Here is a 19,906-nt window from a genome sequence, read left to right as displayed (position 1 = left end):
CGACCCAGTGTCCGTGTTCATCAATTCGTAAGGGTAGGAAATGAGGGTCGACATACCACGAGTACGGGAGCCGTGCAAGGTGCCATGGCAAGAGTCTGATCGGTTGTAAGAGGTGCACACCTGGGGGATGCTGATAAGCTAACGTCTGAATAACCGAGTCTTTTATACGCCGTTAATGGGGACATGCAGGACCGATATCGGGCTGACTTACAGTTCGCGCGGTGCCGTAGATACGGGCAGGAAGATCAGATGGACGGTCATGTGTCAGGTTACCGTGGAACTCACATTTGATAGGGGATAAACGGAAACTATGTATATCTTCCATGCGCATCACTAGGTTATTGATGAGTGGCAAAGCCCCGGGTTTCAATTGGCTGGTGTGCGCGGACTAAGACGATTTTCGTATCTCCATGCCAGGTCATTCAATGCTCGGACTAGCTCATCACTTGGCAGCAGTCGTAGGTCGTTGATGTTGGTACATAGCTTTGAAGAGGACACATGCATGGGCAATCATGGCCTACAGGCATCCTCTTCAAGGTCATGCGTGGGTGGTAACTCTACATAAGAAACGAGGATACATGGAGTACAACGGCTGAACACGGTCACGAAAAAAGAATTAGGTGCGGATGTACTAATATTTGTTTCTAATTCGATGAGGCATTGTTGAAGATGAGTTTGTTGGAGCTGCCGTCACCAGCGTTATTGATGGGGTCCTTGGAGGACAGCTTACGGAATGCGCACTTAAGGGCCTAAGGTGAGGGACGATAACGTCGTCCGAAGGAATAGGCGCAAGGAATTCAGGCGGCGGGAGGCAGGCCACGATCCAGCGAGGAAGAGCCATGTACGCAATGGTGTATATCGAAGGATACCGGTCGTTCCAGTCTGAAGGTGCAGCATTCTTTAAGAGTTGAATACTGAGCAGGGAGACTAAGTACGCCATGAAGCCGGCAGTGTGGGGGAGAAGCCATAAAGGTACTCGAAAAAGCAGCAATCGCATGATGACTACCCTTGCAGGTAGACAGGATGTTGATGCCTTTGATTGATGTTAGCTAGCTTAAGGCGTAATAACTCTGGTCAGCGTTTCGGCAGGTTTGGGCCTCGCACCTGTAGGAAGACTCACCGAAGTTTCCAAATGATGGATGTCCGGAATGGTCCCTAGGGAAAGGCCGGAACAATAAAGAAATAACACAAAGCTGGCAAGTGCGGACTGACCGAGCGCAACACTTTGACATATTTGCCGTAGTTTGAGAAGTAGGCTCTTTCACTGAGAGTAGAAGCACCAACGGTGACTGCCTTCTCAGCACCGGCAGGAGAGTGTATGCAAGCCTTCCGATCGCCGTTACCTAACTAGGGTGTTAGTAGGTCGACTGCGCACACATAGCTAACTAATGGGTACGTACCTGTAACGACAGCAAAGTGAAAGCCCTGTTCACTGTGATGTCCAAATCAGTCGATTTGCCACTGCTAAGATTCGTCATGTTCCCAACGGAGCCCCTGTGCTTGCCTTTTCTGGTTGCAGCACGCTCGATGCATGCTTCCTCGGCCTTCGCGAGAGCTGACTTACGAGCCCATTTCTACTCCAGTAACGACGGCGGACGCGGATCCACTGACTTTTCGAGCCAAGGACCTTGACTGCAATCACTCATGCTTTCTTAACAGCGCAGTACCTTGCAGAAGCGATGGTGCCGGTACAATGAGTACCGTGACCGCTCTCATCAGTCTGTGTCGCCGCGAAGCACGGCTAATCCCCAGGCTACGAGGTCCCAGAACTGTGCATGCTCGACAGGGATACCTGTGTTGATAACATAGGCCTCTACACCCTCTCCTGCCACATCATCATAGACATACTTTGTGAAAATCGAGCAAGTCAACTTGGGTCGAAGGCTTATCCGCACCAAACCCTATTGTCGCGTACCCGAGTGAGTACGTGAACGAAATAAGAGATGAGAAACGCACCCACTGAAAAATATCGCGCGGATAACTGAATTTTCTCCACGAGGTTGCCCTCGGGTATCCTGTGGATTTGTCCCACGACTCCCTCAGTGAACTTGCCTACGTATCTCTCGAGCCCGCCGTCACAAGTATGACGAAGGCTGTCAACCACGTATCTCCACGGAGGGAATCTGAGGCACGAGTCATCTGCAAGAAGTTGAGATAGTTGCCCATCAGAGCAGGGGACACGTCTTCCCTGAACGCGACGATATAAGAGTTGTCGATCGCGCCGTGGGGGTGGTCCCCGGCATGGAGGGGCGCGACGGATAAATGGGTCCGCGTGGGTGCATAGTACCAGGGGGTGCAAGTGGCACCACTGGCGATGAAGCAGGACATGGCGGCGGGTAGGATGATGGAGAGACACTCTGACTCACAGCTCGTGCGGTGTGGTAGATAGTCATCCACTAGGGGGTCCGAATGCACGGTAATGCACGTATCAGGTTACCGTTGAACCCCAGGGAGAAGACACAAGTATCCGACGAAGCGCGACCACTAGCTCACCAGCTAACACCCTCGCTTTGATGAGAGCCAATTTCTTGTGTGATGTATTGCTATACCACACACATGGCACTCTCATGCAACATCCACGATCAACTCACGTACCTGGCAACTCTTTCGCGTAAAAATATCGATATCAGTGGGATACACGCGGTTCACGACTCACCCCACAAAAGAAAAGACCTGAAAGGAACATAGCGTGAATGGGTACTAATAATCAACGCCTAGACCAGGGGGTAACGTCCGTTCTGTGAGTCCGTGTTGGTCGGGGGATGTGACGCGTCCCTACCATGCTCTTCATTGTAAGTACTTCTGTCCCCCTGACTGTGTGACCAACTCGTCTTACAGAAAGAACTCACCCATGCAGTCCTCCACCCTTCGTATTTCGCAACCCGCATCAAACCCGCATGCTCCAATTTTTGGAGTCGAATTGTATGCAAACATCGACGGTACATGCCCCGGCCAGGGAATCTTCTTCAGCGCTCAACCTTCTGCAATATCGATTATGGTTTCGAACCTCTATCGCACCTCCATATCGTGCAGACTCGATCAACTCGACGTACGTGACACCTCGTTCCCCAAACGCTCTGCAGGCGCATCATAACCCACCCGGATAGCCAAGGTAGTTGAATCGACGTCACCAAATTGTAAAGGTGCAAGCGGTATTACAAGTAAGTTGTTTGCAAGGTCACTGGGAGGAGGAAATTGTGGCTGTGGCGGTCGCGTTTGTTTTGCGTTGTGAGAGCTTCTCACTATATTTACTACATAGTAGCACTATATTATTATTAATCAGTTAATACTAACTTCATGCTCGAATTGTAAACAAAGTTTCCGCGGAAGGAATTCGGTGCTTATATCTAGTAGGATTACTGATGGTACATTACTTGACCCGGTTTCTGAATGTGTTTGCGGACTACACAAGTGTATGGAAAGCCGGAGCATCATGCTCCCCCGGACGTTGGACTTCGGCGAATTGCATTCCGCATTTGGGAGTTTGGCATTTGAAGACCTCGAGTACTGCAAACTACATATTCAACTTCGATAAATTACACTTCGGACTTGGGAGTTTTGCATTTTGGACTTTGGAGTTTTGCAGATCATACTTGGGAGTTTTGCAGATTGTACTTGGGAGTTTTGCAGATTGTACTTGGGAGTTTCCCACATCATTCTGGGTAGTTCTGTGTACTGTCCTTTGCATTTCATACCAAGTATGTATTGTAAGGAACACCATTCCCTGTCCTCTTGATGTCAATTGTGATAATTGTAGCATTACTGTGATGCAAGACTGCCCAGCTCCCTTATACCAGTAGTGATGCATCAATATACTAGTAGTGCAGATCTGAGACCCTCCCTGTTGGAGTAGTAATCTGCACTAATCCTACAAGCACCATTGAGTACCCAAGGCCAGGTAGCTCAGTGGTTAGAGCACCTGGGTATATGCCAGGGGGTCCTGGGTTCAAATCCTGGCTTGGTCATATTTTCCTTTAGTTGTTCACTGCTTGGCAAGTGGTAGTGTAGTTGGCCCTGAGGTCACATGATCTCAAATTCAACACTCCCCCCCCTTAGGAGTTTCTCCCCACAAATCCCCACTGTTTATTTTCATCACTCCTCCACATTGCAGAAAATTGCAGGGGCTTTCAAAACATATCAAAAAGATGAAATAGCACACCCCACACAATGTATAGTATCCAATGGATGGTAGTACTGAGATTTTTTCATATGATAGGACCTCCTGGGACTATATTAGACCAACTTGAGTGTGACACAGCCTCAGAACTTCAGACTTAGTGTTAGTCTCCTACACCTTGAGTAGTCAAATGTACATATCCATTGAATCACAGCTCACAGTGTATCACTTTTCACATTTTTTGGGGTTTAATGGGTGATGAATATAATATGTTACATGTATGTATATCTCATCACCAAGGGAAACTGTAGGAGTACCAATCTGCTGTCACACCCAGATAAGGAAATGATGATGTGCAAAGGGTGCAAGATACATATCATAACCCCAAGAGGGGGTAAGCAAAAACAAAATACAAAGGTGGGAGTAGGGGCAGACATGCCCCAACAGATGAGATATCAAATGTATGATGTAGATATTTCTGAAGGGGTGTTTCTGAGTAGTGACAGACTAACAAGAGAAGATACTCAGGCTTCTATTGGGAGAAGACTAAGGTACAACTAACCTAACAAGAGAAGATACTTTATAGTTTCAGTAAGATAGCTGTAACTCATAATGAAGGGAACCTCACCTCAGGCTTCTATTGGGAAAAGACTGAGGTGCACAAAGGAAAAACAATGTGCTGAAATGACTGTGCTTATGTAAGATATTACCAGTGTAAGAAATATAATTAATGTGCATCAACAGATATAAGGTAGCTACCACAGGGGAAAGAATCCTCATGAGATGAGAACATCACCTCATTGACCCACATCTCTGCCTGAACATACTGAGTCCTAAGCTGGTCATCCTTGCACATATCATTGCTTGTACCTAGCCATTCCCATGTCAGTCACCACACACACATCATTCCTAACAGAAACTCAGTACTACCATCCATTGGATACCATACATTGTGTGTGGTGTGCTAATTCATGTTGGAGCACAGTATGCCATCCAGTCTACACTGAGTTGATTACATAATATGTTAGGTACTTAGTTTACACTTTGTCTTACCTTACACCTCAGACTTCATCATTTCAAGTCTGAGGTACAGTGTTATTCCACTACTAAAGTACACCTTTCTTTACTCACCACCTACACAGTTCTGTGTCTAGGTTAGTAGATAATATAGACTTTGTCATTTCAAGTCTGAGTTCTGTGTCTAGGCTAACTTGAGTAGCCTTCTGCTCTCACCCTACCCACAAAAATTCATCCTTTTGATATGTTTTGAAAGTCTCTGCAATTTTTTTGCACTTTTTCCCATGCCCTCTGGAGGATTGTTTCAGTCCCCAGTGCTCTCCCCTGGAGGTATGCACTTGGGAATGTTGTGGTGACTGCCAATCAGTATTCCAGTGCTACTTAGATAGTCAGCACAGCAGTATACAGCCTAGAACTTGATGAAACCCCTAAATACCAGCAGGAAGAAATCATGGCACAACACCTCAAGGTTTCTGCCACACATAATGAGTGGTTGATATGTTGTAGGTACAGAGCCATCATCCAATCTGATTCCTTTTTTAAGTGCCCATGTCAAATATATCAAAAATGCAAACACTTTTTTGTTTTAGCCCCTAAGATACTTTCCAGTTTTTCAGAGCCTTTCAGACCCTTCATGGATGATCAAATTACATGTGAATACACTCATTATGACCACTACACTGTGTCAGATTACATTACCAGTGCCACAAAGCACAGAAAAATATTTTCAGGGTGTAACACAGGGAGGAGGCAATTGTGCCACTGCACTTGAAGCACCCCATCCCAGCCTATCAACTGTTGATATGTTGTATGGTGTTGTATGGACACATGGCCCCTTCAAGGGGACACAATAAATAGATAGATATGCCCAATATATCAAAAAAGTGTTTGCTTTTTCTGTTTTTCCCCCTATCACACTTTGCAATCATTTGGGCCCATTAGGATGGGCAGAAAAGCATTCATTTATGGTCTAATACACTTATAGTACATCTAACTATCATATACAATGCCTACAGGGCAGGGACAGAACCCAGGAAGGAAGGGGAGGCTGGGGGCAATGAAGGCAGTGTGTGGGAATGTTGGATATCAGGCACATGCCAAATGAGGACATGTTTTGGGAGTAGTGGCTGCGCTTTTTTATGCTTATGTAATTACATAAAATGCGGAGGAGTGATGAAAATAAACTGTGGGGATTTGTGGGGAGAAACTCCTAAGGGGGGGGGGAGGTCTCAGATCTGCACTACTAGTATATTGATGCATCACTACTGGTATAAGGGAGCTGGGCAGTCTTGCATCACAGTAATGCTACAATTATCACAATTGACATCAGGAGGACAGGGAATGGTGTTCCTTACAATACATACTTGGTATGAAATGTGAAGGACAGTACACAGAACTACCCAGAATGATGCAGGAAACTCCCAAGTACGATGTGCAAAACTCCCAAGTACGATGTGCAAAACTCCAAAGTCCAAAATGCAAAACTCCAAAGTCCAATATGCAAAACCCCAAAGTCCAAAATGCAAAACTCCAAAGTCCAAAATGCAAAACTCCCAAGTCCAAAGTGTAATTTATCGAAGTTGAATATGTAATTTGCAGTACTCGAGGTCCTCAAATGCCAAACTCCCAAATGCAGAATGCAATTCGCCGAAATCCGAAGTCCGGGGGAGCATGATGCTCCAGCTTTCCATACAAGTGTGTATAGGCAGCCCGAGTTATAAAGTTCGGTTCTGGTTCCGATGAAGGTGCCTGTCAGACAGACACGATGCAGGTCACATTTGATGTGACTCCTAGCCAATGGGGCATGCTCATGTGGCTGACTGATCATAGGATCAAACTCGGGAGCACACTAGGTTCTTGTCAATCCCTCGGAGGTTGCGCGGTGCCAATACCTGACGCACGTGTGTAGCTATAATATCGGTATATCGGATTTAGGCATGCTGCCTGTCCACAGATCACGATGTCTACCCCACAGGTTCCCCAGCCTGTCCATGTCTTGTCCTCTGATCTTGTCGGTGTACTCAAAAATCGCCGTAGAGGCTACATGGGTAGCTCTTATCAAGAAGAACAAAGACACCCGTTGTTTTTCCGAATCTCCTGTCTTTACGGCATTTCACAGTGCGATACGCAATTTTGGGAGGGATGATGATGATGGCATCTCGGATGGTAGTCCTTCTGGATACCTTTCGCACCACAATCCCGTTAACGACGTACGACTCTTACGAGCCATTCGCGGCTAAGTTCCTTGCGGAAACTTGTCAGGAGGACGATGTTCGAGACATGTTTTCGCCTGGTTTGCCTCATCACATAGCGGTCACGAGTTCGACCTCGGGTTCAAAACCAAAGCTTTTTTGCAAGTATCAGTATCCAGGCTCAGTACACCATCTCATTGGTGACGGAGGGGAGACCTTCCGGATCTTTTCCCTCCACTGTCGTCAGTTGGTGAAAATCCAAAATCAAAGTGGAGACATCATTAGGACAATCTCTGTCGGTTTGGGGTCATCCGGAGCGATCCGCGCGCAGTATGGTTTGGAAGTGGAGAACGATCACTTGAATATTAAGTCAGCGGGTACGTCTCCCAACTGCAAGTTCAAATGATTGTATTTTACAGTAAGCTCGTCGCTCACCAGGAAGTTGGTCTACTTCTCCGATCGCCGTCGGCTTCATCCGCGATTATCGCACATTCTTGCTCACGCACACACTCTTCGCACTCGCGAATAGCAAGGTTGAAACCATATTTATAAACTTTACTACGTCCGCAGTCGATATGATACGGTACATGGAAGACGAGTGGGAAGCCCTGATTGCTTCCATCGAGACAGGTGAACTTCCCCCCTGGGACGGGATCAAAGATGTCCGGGAATACCTTCAAGTAACCCTCTCCCCACCAGTTGACATTTATGGCAAGCTGAGCCGGATATTCTATTCAGCCCCATTTCCCTCCACGCCCAGAGCGTGCTGCTCAGCTTCGCGCAGTCGGTAAAGCAAACGACCAACCTGGCTGGCTGTTGAAAATTTGGCCGATGCTCACGCGTACTATCTCTATCGGTAGCGGTGTTTTCTCTGTCGCGGTTCCGAAGGTCAGCTTCATTACATAGACAGACACCCTCACGCCTAGCTTTTGCATTAGTTACAATTCTACTTGGGCCCTGTGCAATTGCGTAACCCCGGGTTTTTCAGTTCCGAAGCCAGCGTTGCTATAATCTACGACCCTGCAGACCTGAACCTTTTCAAAATGACATCACAAGACATCTTCGAATACCTTGACGTAACCAAGGAGGAAAATGCGTCTAGTGTCGTGCCCCCTGTAAGCCTGTTCCCCTCTTCTTTTACCCGGTCCAATCTGATTCAAAGGAAAGTGGCTACTTGAGGTCGGGAAACATTACGAGATCGTGTGCACCACTCGTGACGGTTTGTGGCGCTACCGTCTTGGAGATATCGTCGAAATTGCAGGTTTTGATCCAACAGATGGCTCACCTATCATTCGTTATTTCGAACGACGAAAGCAAGTATGTTATTAACCTCACTGAGACTCTTGACTAAAGGGAATGTGTAGTGTCATTACGTGGATGGCAGGGGGTGTGCTGACCGAAAAGCATATCACCACTGCTATTTTAGCGGTGCAAGATACCCTTGCCCCAATAGTTGAGTTCACTACCATCATCGATAGCCACAGTGGGGTTCCCACTCTTGGATATCTTGTGGAAGTTCATGGCGAACTTCGTACGTGATTGATATCTCCCAGTTAGTTCGTGATGGTTCTTACTACCACCAATTTCAAAGATCCCGAGGCCGTCAAAGCTCCCATGAAGCTCCACAGCGAACTTTGCCGCCTGAACGAAGAGTTTGATCCAGAAAGAATGCAGATACCGACTATCCGGGTGTTGGAACCTGGGACGTTCGGGGAGTACAGACGATGGAAAGTTGAAGTGACCAACTCTGGTTCCGGACAAGGGAAGGTCCCTGTGTCGATGAAGGACAATACGGCCCGAGAGTGGATGTTAGCGCGGGTCCGGAGCGAATTGGGTATAGATTCGAACGACGGAGCCTTGCAAGGCTGACTGCAAGACCGTCGACGCTATCACTGACTAACGTGCTCGTAGTATAGTAATGTACAGGCGCTTGAAGTTTTTCTAAGAGTGGTGAAGCCAGCTATTACATAGTGTGTATATGAGTAACAGCGATGTCCAAACCACATCATGTACTCACGAGATGGCGTAGTAAATACATACCACTTCTTCTGAAATGAAACTGTAAAACTTCTCCGCATCGAAGGGGCCTTCGACATGTGCTGCAATGTACCCATCCACGGTCATTGAGGCATATGGTATCTATCATCTCGAACAAATACATCCTTTGGCTGTGCACGGTGACGATACGCTGCTCTTCCATGATGCTGGGCGAGCGTGCGCTCGTTCTTACTCGTTTCGTCGACGACCGCGAGTTCTGACCCGTCGCCGGTGAGATTTTGGTGAGTCGGGGTGACGGTAGTTTAGTCTCACTAGCCTTGTCTTCATGCCAGCTTGGTACATTTCCTTATTGGGCAGAGTTCACGACGCGCTCACGAATATTTTGCCACTGACATTATTTTCGCAAACCACTGTAATCGTAATCAGTTAATACTAACTTCATGCTCGATTTGTAAACAAGGTTTCTGCCGGAGGAATTCGGCGCTTATATCTAGTACTTAGGATTACTAGTGGTATATTACTTGACCCAGTTTCTAAATGTGTTTGCGGACCACATAAGTATGTATAAGCAGTCCGAGTCAGACAGACACGATGCAGTTTATATTTGATTTGACTGCTAGTCAGAAAAATGGGAAACTCATTGTAATGTCACGCTGGGTGACTTTTTTTCTATATTTGGCAAGTGTTTCTTGCTAAATTGCTGCAACCTTCGTAGCTAGGTGAAAACGCTAGGAGATATGACTAACAGAAAGGAAGGCACAGAAACAGAAATACGCTAGAGAAAAGAGGGACGCATAGGAAACAAGTAGATCGTGTGTGAGACGAGTGTGAGAACGATCTATCAGGTGTGGGGGGAAGGCCGCGAGTCGCTGAGCACACGAAAGGCATAGCGACCGAATCCCGACATGCCGAGATGCCGAGGCACGTGGCGCACGTGGAAGGGGGGTCACGTGATCTGAAGCTGGACGGAGGTACATGATTGGGGTCACGTGATCAGCCCACGAGGTGATACGAGTAAGATCGTGCGCGCGAAGGATCGAAGGGCATAGGGAGCGGCCTTCTGAGCGTGAGTGAGCGGACGAGTAGAAAGAGAAAAGGCGGGAGGCCACCAGACCGACCACTCACGCTAAGGGTGTATGAGTGTGAAGAGGGAGGCGGGAGGGAGAGCAAAGTTCGAAAGGTATATGCGCGAGAAATCCGACAGGACGAGCGCAGATGATGAAGTCGAAGACGAAGAGGCGAAGACTCTCAGGGGATAATCTAAGATTCACGTGATCGCTACGAAGGCCGAGTTCACTCTACACAAGATCGCAAGCTCACTAGCTACTAGTGAATGGCCATGAACCCCAGTGAAAACTTGACATGTCCAGGCATAGCCAGAAATGCTTGTGTTATGAATTTCCTATTTAGGACTATTACCCATTCTTAGTTTTTGTTACTCAAGCTGATAATGCAACTTTTTTGTGATGTGAAGTCCACATTGATGCAATGGTTGATAGCAAAAATGCAAAGCAATGCTTTACTAGCTTTACTTCACATGCATGTGAAGCTTTTCTTTGCCTTGTCCTCCACAACTTTCCACCAACTGTTGTATTCAGCTATGGACCAATACAGTTGTGTCTGCACAAAATATGGCTTCAGGCACTTGCACAAGGTGTCCACCCATACTACATGGCCACAACATCTCAATGAAGCACCAACAAAATGAAGAAAGGCAATGTATACATTTGGCAAGACTCTTGGGAGAGTGTGTTTCCAATATACTGGCTGCTCCAGGCACACCAGACTCACCACAGGCTTTTGATGATTCTGTGTCCCCCAGTGTTCATAGGGCTGAGGCACACTGTGGACTAGCCAAGTGAGCCAAGGAAAATGAGGACCCTAACCATTTCATAGGACAGCACAAGCATGCCAAAAATGCCCAAGTGCATCCAGAAAACAATACAGAACTCAAGGTATGTTTTATCTTCAACTTACTGATTGTACAATGTAACTTCTACCATTTCAGAATCTCCAGCTGCCTGATGGTGATAGACCTGCTTGCACCTTCTCATTTTCCTGACAAAAATATGCCTTCCTTGCACCTCATCATTTTCCTGATGAAAATATGCCCAATTTGCCTCCTCATTTTCCTGACAAAAATTTGCCTGACTCACCTCTGTGTCTCATGCAGGTCGAAATCCACTATGAACATCACCCACATCCCACAATCAACCTTTCAGAATTGCAGGAGAAAGCAGTTCTTCAGGTACTAAAGGATACACTTCATTTTATCACAGCTCTTTCCCAAGCAACTTTAGAAGATCCTATTGTGAAGCTGAGTATAGAGTCATTGATATGCCTTTGTAATCCACCCCACCTTCCCATGTCAATCAATAATCCTGGCCACCAGCACAGCATATCTGTATATCTTGCTATGGAGCATTCATCACAGGAGACATACAAAAAAGTTTGCCAGTCGACAATTTGAAACTTTCCTACTGCAAATGGTATTGATGACATACTATCATTCTACAAGGTCAAAACTCTCATAGCATGTCTTACAGGTGTTGAGCATGTCCAGCACAACATGTGCCCTGACAGCTGCATTGCATTCATGGGGCCCTATGTTAACCTCAAAGAATGTCCCATCTGTGGGTCTTCTTGCTGGAATCAACAGCACTTGCAGGGCACCAGTGGGCATAACAAGATCTCTGCCAAGAGATTCACTACTATTCCTTTAGGACCACAGCTACAGGCACTCTATCACAATCCTGCACAGGCTTGTGACATGTGCTATCTGTATGAGTGCACTCAGCAGGTTCTAGCAGAACTCCAAGAGACTGGATCAATATCAATAATCAATGACATCACATCATTGCAGGTAAGTTCCAAGAAATTACATCCACATCATTAACTGATGATTTCACTGCAGGGTGGGACTATCTCAGCATCATTCTGGATGGCAAAATCCAGGAGAATGACATCATTCTCTCAGTGTCACTCAATGGCACTCAGTTGTATGAGAGCAAACAGTCTGACTGTTGGCTCTATATCTGGATCATCCTCAATCTGTCTCCTGACAAGTGATACAAGAAAACACACAGTCTTCCTGGTGGGTTTATACCCGGACCAAACAAACCCAAAAATCTTGATTCTTTTCTCTTCATTGGCATGCATAATCTCTCTGTGCTTCAATCTGAGGGCCTTCACATATGGGACTCATTGTGCAATACCAAGTTTCAGGCAAATTTATATCTCCTGTTCACAACAGTGGACAGGCCAGGGCTCATTTATTGGGATGGAATGGTTGGTCATAGTGGCAAAAATGGATGCTGCATGTACTGCCCAACACCAGGCTGACAAAAGACTCACAGAACACACTATTATCCCACACTTCTGTGACCATGTGACAATTGCCCTTCTGGAAGTAACCACCCTGACATTAATGTCTTTCACCTTCCTCTTGGTGGCTCTGGTGACTATGCAGAGAACCTGCACCTTATCATCAGTTCTCCTAGCCAACAACAGTGGGATAAGCATAAGACTGAGACCAGGATTACCAAGCTGCCTCTCATCTTAGGCTTGAAGCCAACACAATTGCTTGGAGTGCCACTGTGTATGACAATGGACCTTATGCATCTCTCCAGTAATCTGTTGGACCTCTTTTTATCCCTGTGGTGAGGTACGATTGAATGTGCTCCTTCTGACACCAAGGAGTCTTGGGATTGCACTATCTTTCATGATGAGGACACGTGGTCTGTGCACAGACTGGTGGTTGAATGGGCTGGCTCCTACATCCCAGGCTCTTTTGATTGCAAGCTGCAGAACATCACAGAGAAACTCAGTGCCAACTACAAGACCTGGGAATTCCACTTGTATATATTTTGTCTCACACCTGCACTTCTTTACCAAATACTTCCTGAGCACTATTGGACCAACTTCTGCAAGCTTGTTCCTGGCATTCAAATCATGTCCCAGCACTGTATCAAGGAGGATCTCAAGCATGCTTTTGTGCTCTTTTGCTGCTGGGAGCATGACTTCGAACTTTTGTACTATAAACTACAGGAGAACTGTCTGTATTTCATATGCCCATGTGTTCATCAAGTCCTCCACCTTGTCAATGAACTAAGGTAAACACATTACTTGTGAGCATGCTGGAGCTTGATGACAGTGGCACAAGAGGTCCTTCCCACCTCTCTGTACAGCTAGGCAGAGGATATGTGCTACTCTTCAAATGAGACAAACAACCATGGCTTCCTGAAGGACAAGATGCACTTGTCATAGCCCAATTCCTGGGAGGTCTACAGTGGTTCCAGCAGTGGGCTCACCTACAGCTCCCCAATGGCCAGGTCATGTGATCACTGTGGTGAGAGCAATTGAAACAGCCAGAAAAACTTCATGTGTCTTGGAATGTCAAGGTGAAATCATTTTCTTTCATTCAAGAATGATTTTAACAGGATAAAAGTTTATACATGCAGGTGAGGAACATTTTGGTGAGGTCCAATATTTCACAAGGCTGGCTACAAGAATGCCAGTCAGTGGACAAATGCCAGATCATGATGGATTTGTCAATGTTGTGCTCATTCAACTCTACACTCCTCCTGAAGGCTTATGCTTGTAAGTGTCAGGGGGCACATTCAGATTACCCAAGTGTCTCGGAAGGATTCTGCATGGAGAAGTGGAGATAGGTTCAAATCTTGAAAAGAAAATCAGTTATAAGTCCTTGATGATATTAAGAATAGACATACCTTGGAAAGTTGCTCTCAGTTTTCAGGTCTTGTGAAGTGGCTCCAGCATCAGTGTGTCCAGCACATCACCAAGTAAGCTCATTGCAGGCCTCATTGAGCCTACTGTCTGCTTCACAGACTCAGAGATATGCCTCTTGGAGTCTGATAGATCCCTCATATGCTTGCATAAAGATTCTCTGCACAATGTTGAGTTCAAGACTAGCCTCCTTGACTTTGTTTAATGCAATCTCTTCTGGTGCCAAGTCTGCATCAGCTGGCTGACTGCAAAAATATCTTAGTGACCCCTGCTTAATTAAAACTGAAACTAAGATTTACTTGTCTTTTGTGGGCACAGTGGTAAGATCCTTCAAACAAAAGACAATTTTTTGTGGGCCAGGTGTTGCAATGTCAATTGTAAAACAATGGGTGTTCCAATCAGACATGAATCCATCGACCTTGAGGTATATAACGTCCTGCACTGCATCGAGGACATGTGTCAGGGACTCGGATGACATGGTGAAGGTTAAGGGACACTAAACCTGGGCATGTGACTATATGGGTGTCACACATCTGTGTCTGCATCTTCGGCAGTCTACCATCTGCTCGTCTTCCCATCACATTGCCTGATGTGTCCAAGCATGACTCTGCACACAATGGGAATGATGGGAACTCAAACAATGCTTCTAAACAACTTTGGTCAAGTGGACACCCTGACAATACAGCTGGATCACTATAGTTTCTCACAGTCATTAAATGACTTCAGCATTTTGCTGATGGTGGGTGAGGCAACCATGTCTGCACTGTCCCCATTTCATAGTGTAAGTTACACATTTCTTGAGTCAGTTTGACTGATCACTTTGTTTTAGGGTGCATATAGTCATCCCAGCTTGAAGCAGATTGCAGTACTACAAGAGTGCAACAAAGTACTCAAGTCACAAGTTTTCAAGTTGACTGTCAAAAATAATACTCTATGGTAACATCTAACTGACACATCTACTAACTTTGGATTGACAGATGCAGGGGCACATTTCAGCACCTAGCAGGTGCAGTTGGCTTATGTGAAACAGACCTGGCATGGTTTGATATGATGATGGTCCCACAGTCATCTCCAAGTGATTTTACATGCCCAACACCTGAAACTCATCTGAAAATCCATTTCTGGGATCAAAGCGATTGGAACACCTTCCTTGAGTTGTCTGAGGGACAACTTAGCACATGTGGGACACTTGGATTCCTCAAGGAAGACAACAGTGATCCACCATCCAACAGCACAGCAAAGGCTATCTGAAAGACACTTTGAGGGGGGTGGGCAGAATTAGCTAACTGCAAACTGGCTCCAAAATCTTGGGGTCAGTTGTGTGCAAGTGGTAGGCAATTAACTCATAACCTCATGGAGAGTGCATTCCTGCTTTTCAGATTTGCAAAGAATGGTTGGAGGCTGGACTACTTAGCAAGCAACTCATACCCAGCATGGTGGAAGACCCATTTGGACAGTGAGGGGAATTGGAAGATGAAAAAATCTCAGGACTGTGAAGATGACAATGAGGACATGGAGATGGACAAGAAGGACAAGAAATGGAAACTCCTTGAAGCTAATGTCAAGTCAGAAACACCAGATAAAAGAATGAAAGGTGAGTGTATTCCATACAATCTCAATGAACCACAGTGAAAGCCAGTTTTTAAGAGGACCACAAAATTGATGACACCGGTTTGGTGGTGTCAAACCTCTCTCCAATGTTGTCATCATCTCCACCTGTCAGCAAGACAACCCATCTTCCATCTATTGCAGAGGGTGCAGCCTTGATGGTGTTACTGTCTCCACCTGTCAGCAAGATGACCCATCTTCCATCTATCGCAGAGGGTGCAGCCTCAATGGTGTTACTGTCTCTGCCTGTCAATGACACATCCCATCTTCCATCTATCACAGAGGGCACAGCCTCAATGGCATTACCATCTCTGCCTGTCAATGACACATCCCATCTTCCATCTATCACAGAGGGCACAGCCTTGATGGCATTACCATCTCTGCCTCTTAGCAACATGTCCCATCTCCCTTCTGTTGCAGAGGAAATGACATGCACAAATGAGAAGGAGATTATGCCATGCATGCCCCAACCAGAGCCAGAGCTAGTCACTGTCATTCCTACCAAGATATCAGTTAACCCACTGTGAGTATACATGTGAATAGGAACCTTTTCTGATGATGTTTCTTAGAGCATGCTTGGCGATTGCTGCCAACAAGGCTCGGGAGTCCCTACCCAAGCTCCCAAGTGACCTGAATGGAAGCAAGATAGAGAATGAAGGATTGGTGATTCCATCAATGACCACCAAGTCTGCCAAGGGCAACGTGAAGGTGCCTGGGAGGATGTGACCTAGTCCAACCAAGAATGGACAGTATGTTTAAATTGTTACTATTTTTTGGTCTGACATATTGGATTATCAGAAACCTCTGCACACTTTGATGGCTCAAGAGAATTCAACCAAATGGAACCACAGAGGACTTCCAGAAATACTACAATTCACTTTCTGCTGACAAAGTCAAGGTATCATCTACTTCTTCCAACTGCCCTCACCACTAACAGAGGTCATATTCTAGTCCTATGTTGACAAGGCTGCAAGTTTGGTAAAGTAGCTGTTAGTTGTGATGATTTTGCACTAACAGAGTATAGGTTAAAAGCAGTGGCTGGGACCCAAAGACTATATGCAATGGCACTGTCTACTGAGGACAACTCACATTCATCTTGCATTCAAGCACTCAAGCTATTGCTATATCACTTTGGACTTGCACTCCACATCACTCACATTTGGTTCGCTTTCATGTCTCTGCACTCACACACTTCTCGCACCTGCCCATCTCACTTTCATGTCTCTGCACTCACATTTGTGTCACAATGATTCCCCCACATGTGTCTCACTTTCAAGGCATTTTCATTAATTTATTCTGCATTCATTTACCCATGTTAGACTTGCTCTCATCATTCTCTGCTCTCCTATAGTCATCTCCATGGACAGCTGGTAGGGGGTAATGTGTACTAGTTATCATAGCAATGCAAATGATATTGGTGCATGTATGGCAATATTTTGTATAAACTGCAAAGCCAGTAATAACCATATCTAGTGAGATTCAAGTAGATTTCATGAGCATGCAGCATGCACTGAAGAATATGTTGGAATGTGACAATTTATTTTGGTGGGAAAATTCTAACATATGGTCATGCCAAGTGCTGCCCCAACATTTTGCAAATATAAGAATCATCCAGTTTTCTTTCGGAACATGTTCCCTCGTGGTATAATTCCGACGTCCGCTCCGACTCATATTTGGTCATGTCTGGCCACGCCCGGACGTGTCGAGTTTTCACTAGGCATGAACTTTGTGACCTTCCATGACCGTGGCAATTGCAAACGTTGCAATACGATCACAAGATGTTTCAATGAACAAGCATACCAAATATGGTAAAAGACGTGACAGAGACGTGACGTTAAAATCCATTGAAATGAATTTTCAGGTTTTCCGACATTTTTTTAGCTAATGGGGCATGCTCATGTGGCTGACTGATCATAGGATCAACCTTGTCAATCATGTTTCTTCCAAAACTCCTCGGAGGTTGCGCGGTGCCAATGCCGGCGCATGCGTGTAGTTATAATACCAGTATGTTGGTTTCAGGCATACTGCCTGTCCACAGACCACAATGTCTACCCCGCAGGCTCCCCAGCCCGTCCATGTCTTGTCCCCTGACCTTGTCGGTGTGCTCAAGAATCGCGTAGAGGCTACATGGGTAGCTCTTATCAAGAAGAACAAAGACACCCGTTGTTTTTCCGAATCTCCTGTCTTTGCGGCATTTCACAGTGCGATACGCAATTTTGGGAGGGATGATGATGAGGGCATCTCGGATGATATCCTCCTGGATACCTTTTGCACCACAATCCCGTTAACGACGTACGACCCTTACGAGCCCTTCGTGGCCAAATTCCTTTCGGAGACTTGTCAGGAGGACGATGTTCGAGATATGTTCTCGCCCGGTTTGCCTCATCACATAGCGGTCACGAGTTCGACCTCGAGTTCAAAACCAAAGTTTTTTTGCAAGTATCGACATCAAGGCTCAGTGTACTATACCATCGATGATCGAGAGGCCTTCCGGATCTTTTCTCTCCACAGTCGTCAGTTGGTGAAAATCCAAAATCCAAATGGGGACATCATTAAGACCATTTCTGTTGGTTTGGGGTCATCCGGAGGGGTTCGCGTGCGGTATGATTTGGAAGTGGAAAACGATCACTTGAATATTAAGTTGGCCGGCACGTCTCCTCACTCCACGTTCAAATGTTTGCATTTTACAGTAAACTCATCGCTCACCAGGGAAGTGGTCCACTTCTCCGATCGCCGTCGGCTTCGTCCGCGATTATCGCACGTTCTTACTCACGCACACACTCTTCGCACTCGCAAATAGCAAGGTTGAAACCATATTTATAAACTTTACTACGTCCGCCGTCGACATGATACGGTTTATGGAAGAAGAGTGGGAAGCCCTGATTATTTCCATCGAGACAGGTGAACTTCCCCCCTGGGACGGGATCAAAGATGTCCGGGAATACCTTCAAGTAATCATCTCCCCACCAGTTGATAATTGTAGCAAGCTGAGCTGGATATTCTATTCAGCCCCATTTCCCTCCACGCCCAGAGCGTGCTGCTCAGCTTCGTGCAGTCGGTAAAGCAAACGACCAACCTGGCTGGCTGTTGAAAATTTGGCCGATGCTCAAGAGCACTGTGTCCATCGGTAGCGGTGTTTTCTCTGTCGCGGTTCCGAAGGTCAGCTCCATTACATAGACTGACGCCCTCAGGCTCAGTTTTTGCGTTAGTTACGATTCTACTTGGGCCCTGTGCAATTGCGTAGCCCCGGGTTTTTCAGTTCCGAAGCCTACGTTGCTGCAGTCTACGACCCTTCAGACCTGAACCTTTTCAAAATGACATCGCAAGACATCTTCGAATACCTTGACGTAACCAAGGAGGAAAATGCGTCTGGTGTCGTACCCCCTGTAAGCCTGTTCCCCTTTTCTTTCACGCGGTCCAATCTGATTCAAAGGAAAGTGGCTACTTGAGGTCGGGAAACATTACGAGATCGTGTGCACCACTCGTGACGGTTTGTGGCGCTACCGTCTTGGAGATATTGTCGAAATTGCAGGCTTTGATCCAACAGATGGCTCACCTATCATTCGCTACTTCGAACGACGAAAGCAAGTATGCTGATAACCTCACTGAGACTCTTGACTAAAGGGAATGTGTAGTGTCATTACGTGGATGGCAGGGGGTGTGCTGACCGAAAAGCATATCACCACTGCTATTTTAGCGGTGCAAGATACCCTTGCCCCAATAGTTGAGTTCACTACCATCATCGATAGCCACAGTGGGGTTTCCACTCTTGGATATCTTGTGGAAGTTCATGGCGAACTTCGTACGTGATTGATATCTCCCAGTTAGTTCGTGATGGTTCTTACTACCACCAATTTCAAAGATCCCGAGGCCGTCAAAGCTCCCATGAAGCTCCACAGCGAACTTTGCCGCCTGAACGAAGAGTTTGATCCAGAAAGAATGCAGATACCGACTATCCGGGTGTTGGAACCCGGGACGTTCGGGGAGTACAGACGATGGAAAGTTGAAGTGACCAACTCTGGTTCCGGACAAGGGAAGGTCCCTGTGTCGATGAAGGACAATACGGCCCGAGAGTGGATGTTAGCGCGGGTCCGGAGCGAATTGGGTGTAGACTCGAACGGCGGAGCCTTGCAAGGCTGACTACGAGACTGTCGACAGTATCGCTGACCAACATGTTTGTAGTATAGTAATTGAAGTTTCTCCAAGAGTGGCGAAGGCGGCTGTTACA

General features: G+C 46.3%; 3 protein-coding genes and 1 non-coding gene across 4 annotated transcripts; 3 read left to right on the top strand and 1 right to left on the bottom strand.

Moving 5' to 3' along the window:
* Positions 1-644: 644 nt before the first annotated feature.
* On the bottom strand, positions 645-2,328 carry F5J12DRAFT_905242 (uncharacterized protein; the record flags this gene model as incomplete). Its single annotated transcript, XM_051748635.1, has 9 exons — positions 645-740; positions 764-898; positions 936-1,049; positions 1,213-1,347; positions 1,401-1,574; positions 1,668-1,709; positions 1,740-1,901; positions 1,961-2,062; positions 2,089-2,328. 9 exons carry the CDS (start codon positions 2,326-2,328, stop codon positions 645-647), a joined length of 1,200 nt encoding a protein of 399 aa, XP_051600414.1.
* A 1,564-nt stretch (positions 2,329-3,892) lies between these two features.
* On the top strand, positions 3,893-3,965 carry F5J12DRAFT_t109. The gene has a single exon. It is a non-coding gene; the product is annotated as a tRNA-OTHER (tRNA).
* A 3,332-nt stretch (positions 3,966-7,297) lies between these two features.
* On the top strand, positions 7,298-9,195 carry F5J12DRAFT_719768 (GH3 auxin-responsive promoter; the record flags this gene model as incomplete). The annotated part of the gene is made up of 7 exons (XM_051741190.1): positions 7,298-7,707; positions 7,769-8,006; positions 8,065-8,214; positions 8,265-8,441; positions 8,494-8,647; positions 8,711-8,857; positions 8,918-9,195. 7 exons carry the CDS (start codon positions 7,298-7,300, stop codon positions 9,193-9,195), a joined length of 1,554 nt encoding a protein of 517 aa, XP_051600413.1.
* Positions 9,196-17,722: 8,527 nt separating this feature from the next.
* On the top strand, positions 17,723-19,894 carry F5J12DRAFT_767728 (GH3 auxin-responsive promoter; the record flags this gene model as incomplete). The annotated part of the gene is made up of 7 exons (XM_051742208.1): positions 17,723-18,353; positions 18,388-18,629; positions 18,688-18,837; positions 18,888-19,064; positions 19,117-19,262; positions 19,314-19,480; positions 19,541-19,894. The coding sequence occupies 7 exons, from the start codon at positions 17,723-17,725 to the stop codon at positions 19,816-19,818; spliced, it is 1,791 nt and encodes a 596-aa protein (XP_051600412.1). The 3' UTR covers positions 19,819-19,894.
* Positions 19,895-19,906: the final 12 nt, after the last annotated feature.

Source organism: Pisolithus orientalis, assembly GCF_024613125.1.
Source record: "Pisolithus orientalis strain OTSU chromosome Unknown F5J12scaffold_12, whole genome shotgun sequence".
NCBI classification, from domain to species: domain Eukaryota; kingdom Fungi; phylum Basidiomycota; class Agaricomycetes; order Boletales; family Pisolithaceae; genus Pisolithus; species Pisolithus orientalis.
The sequence above is the reverse complement of the archived record's forward strand: the minus strand, read 5'-3'. Positions and strand labels throughout refer to the sequence as shown.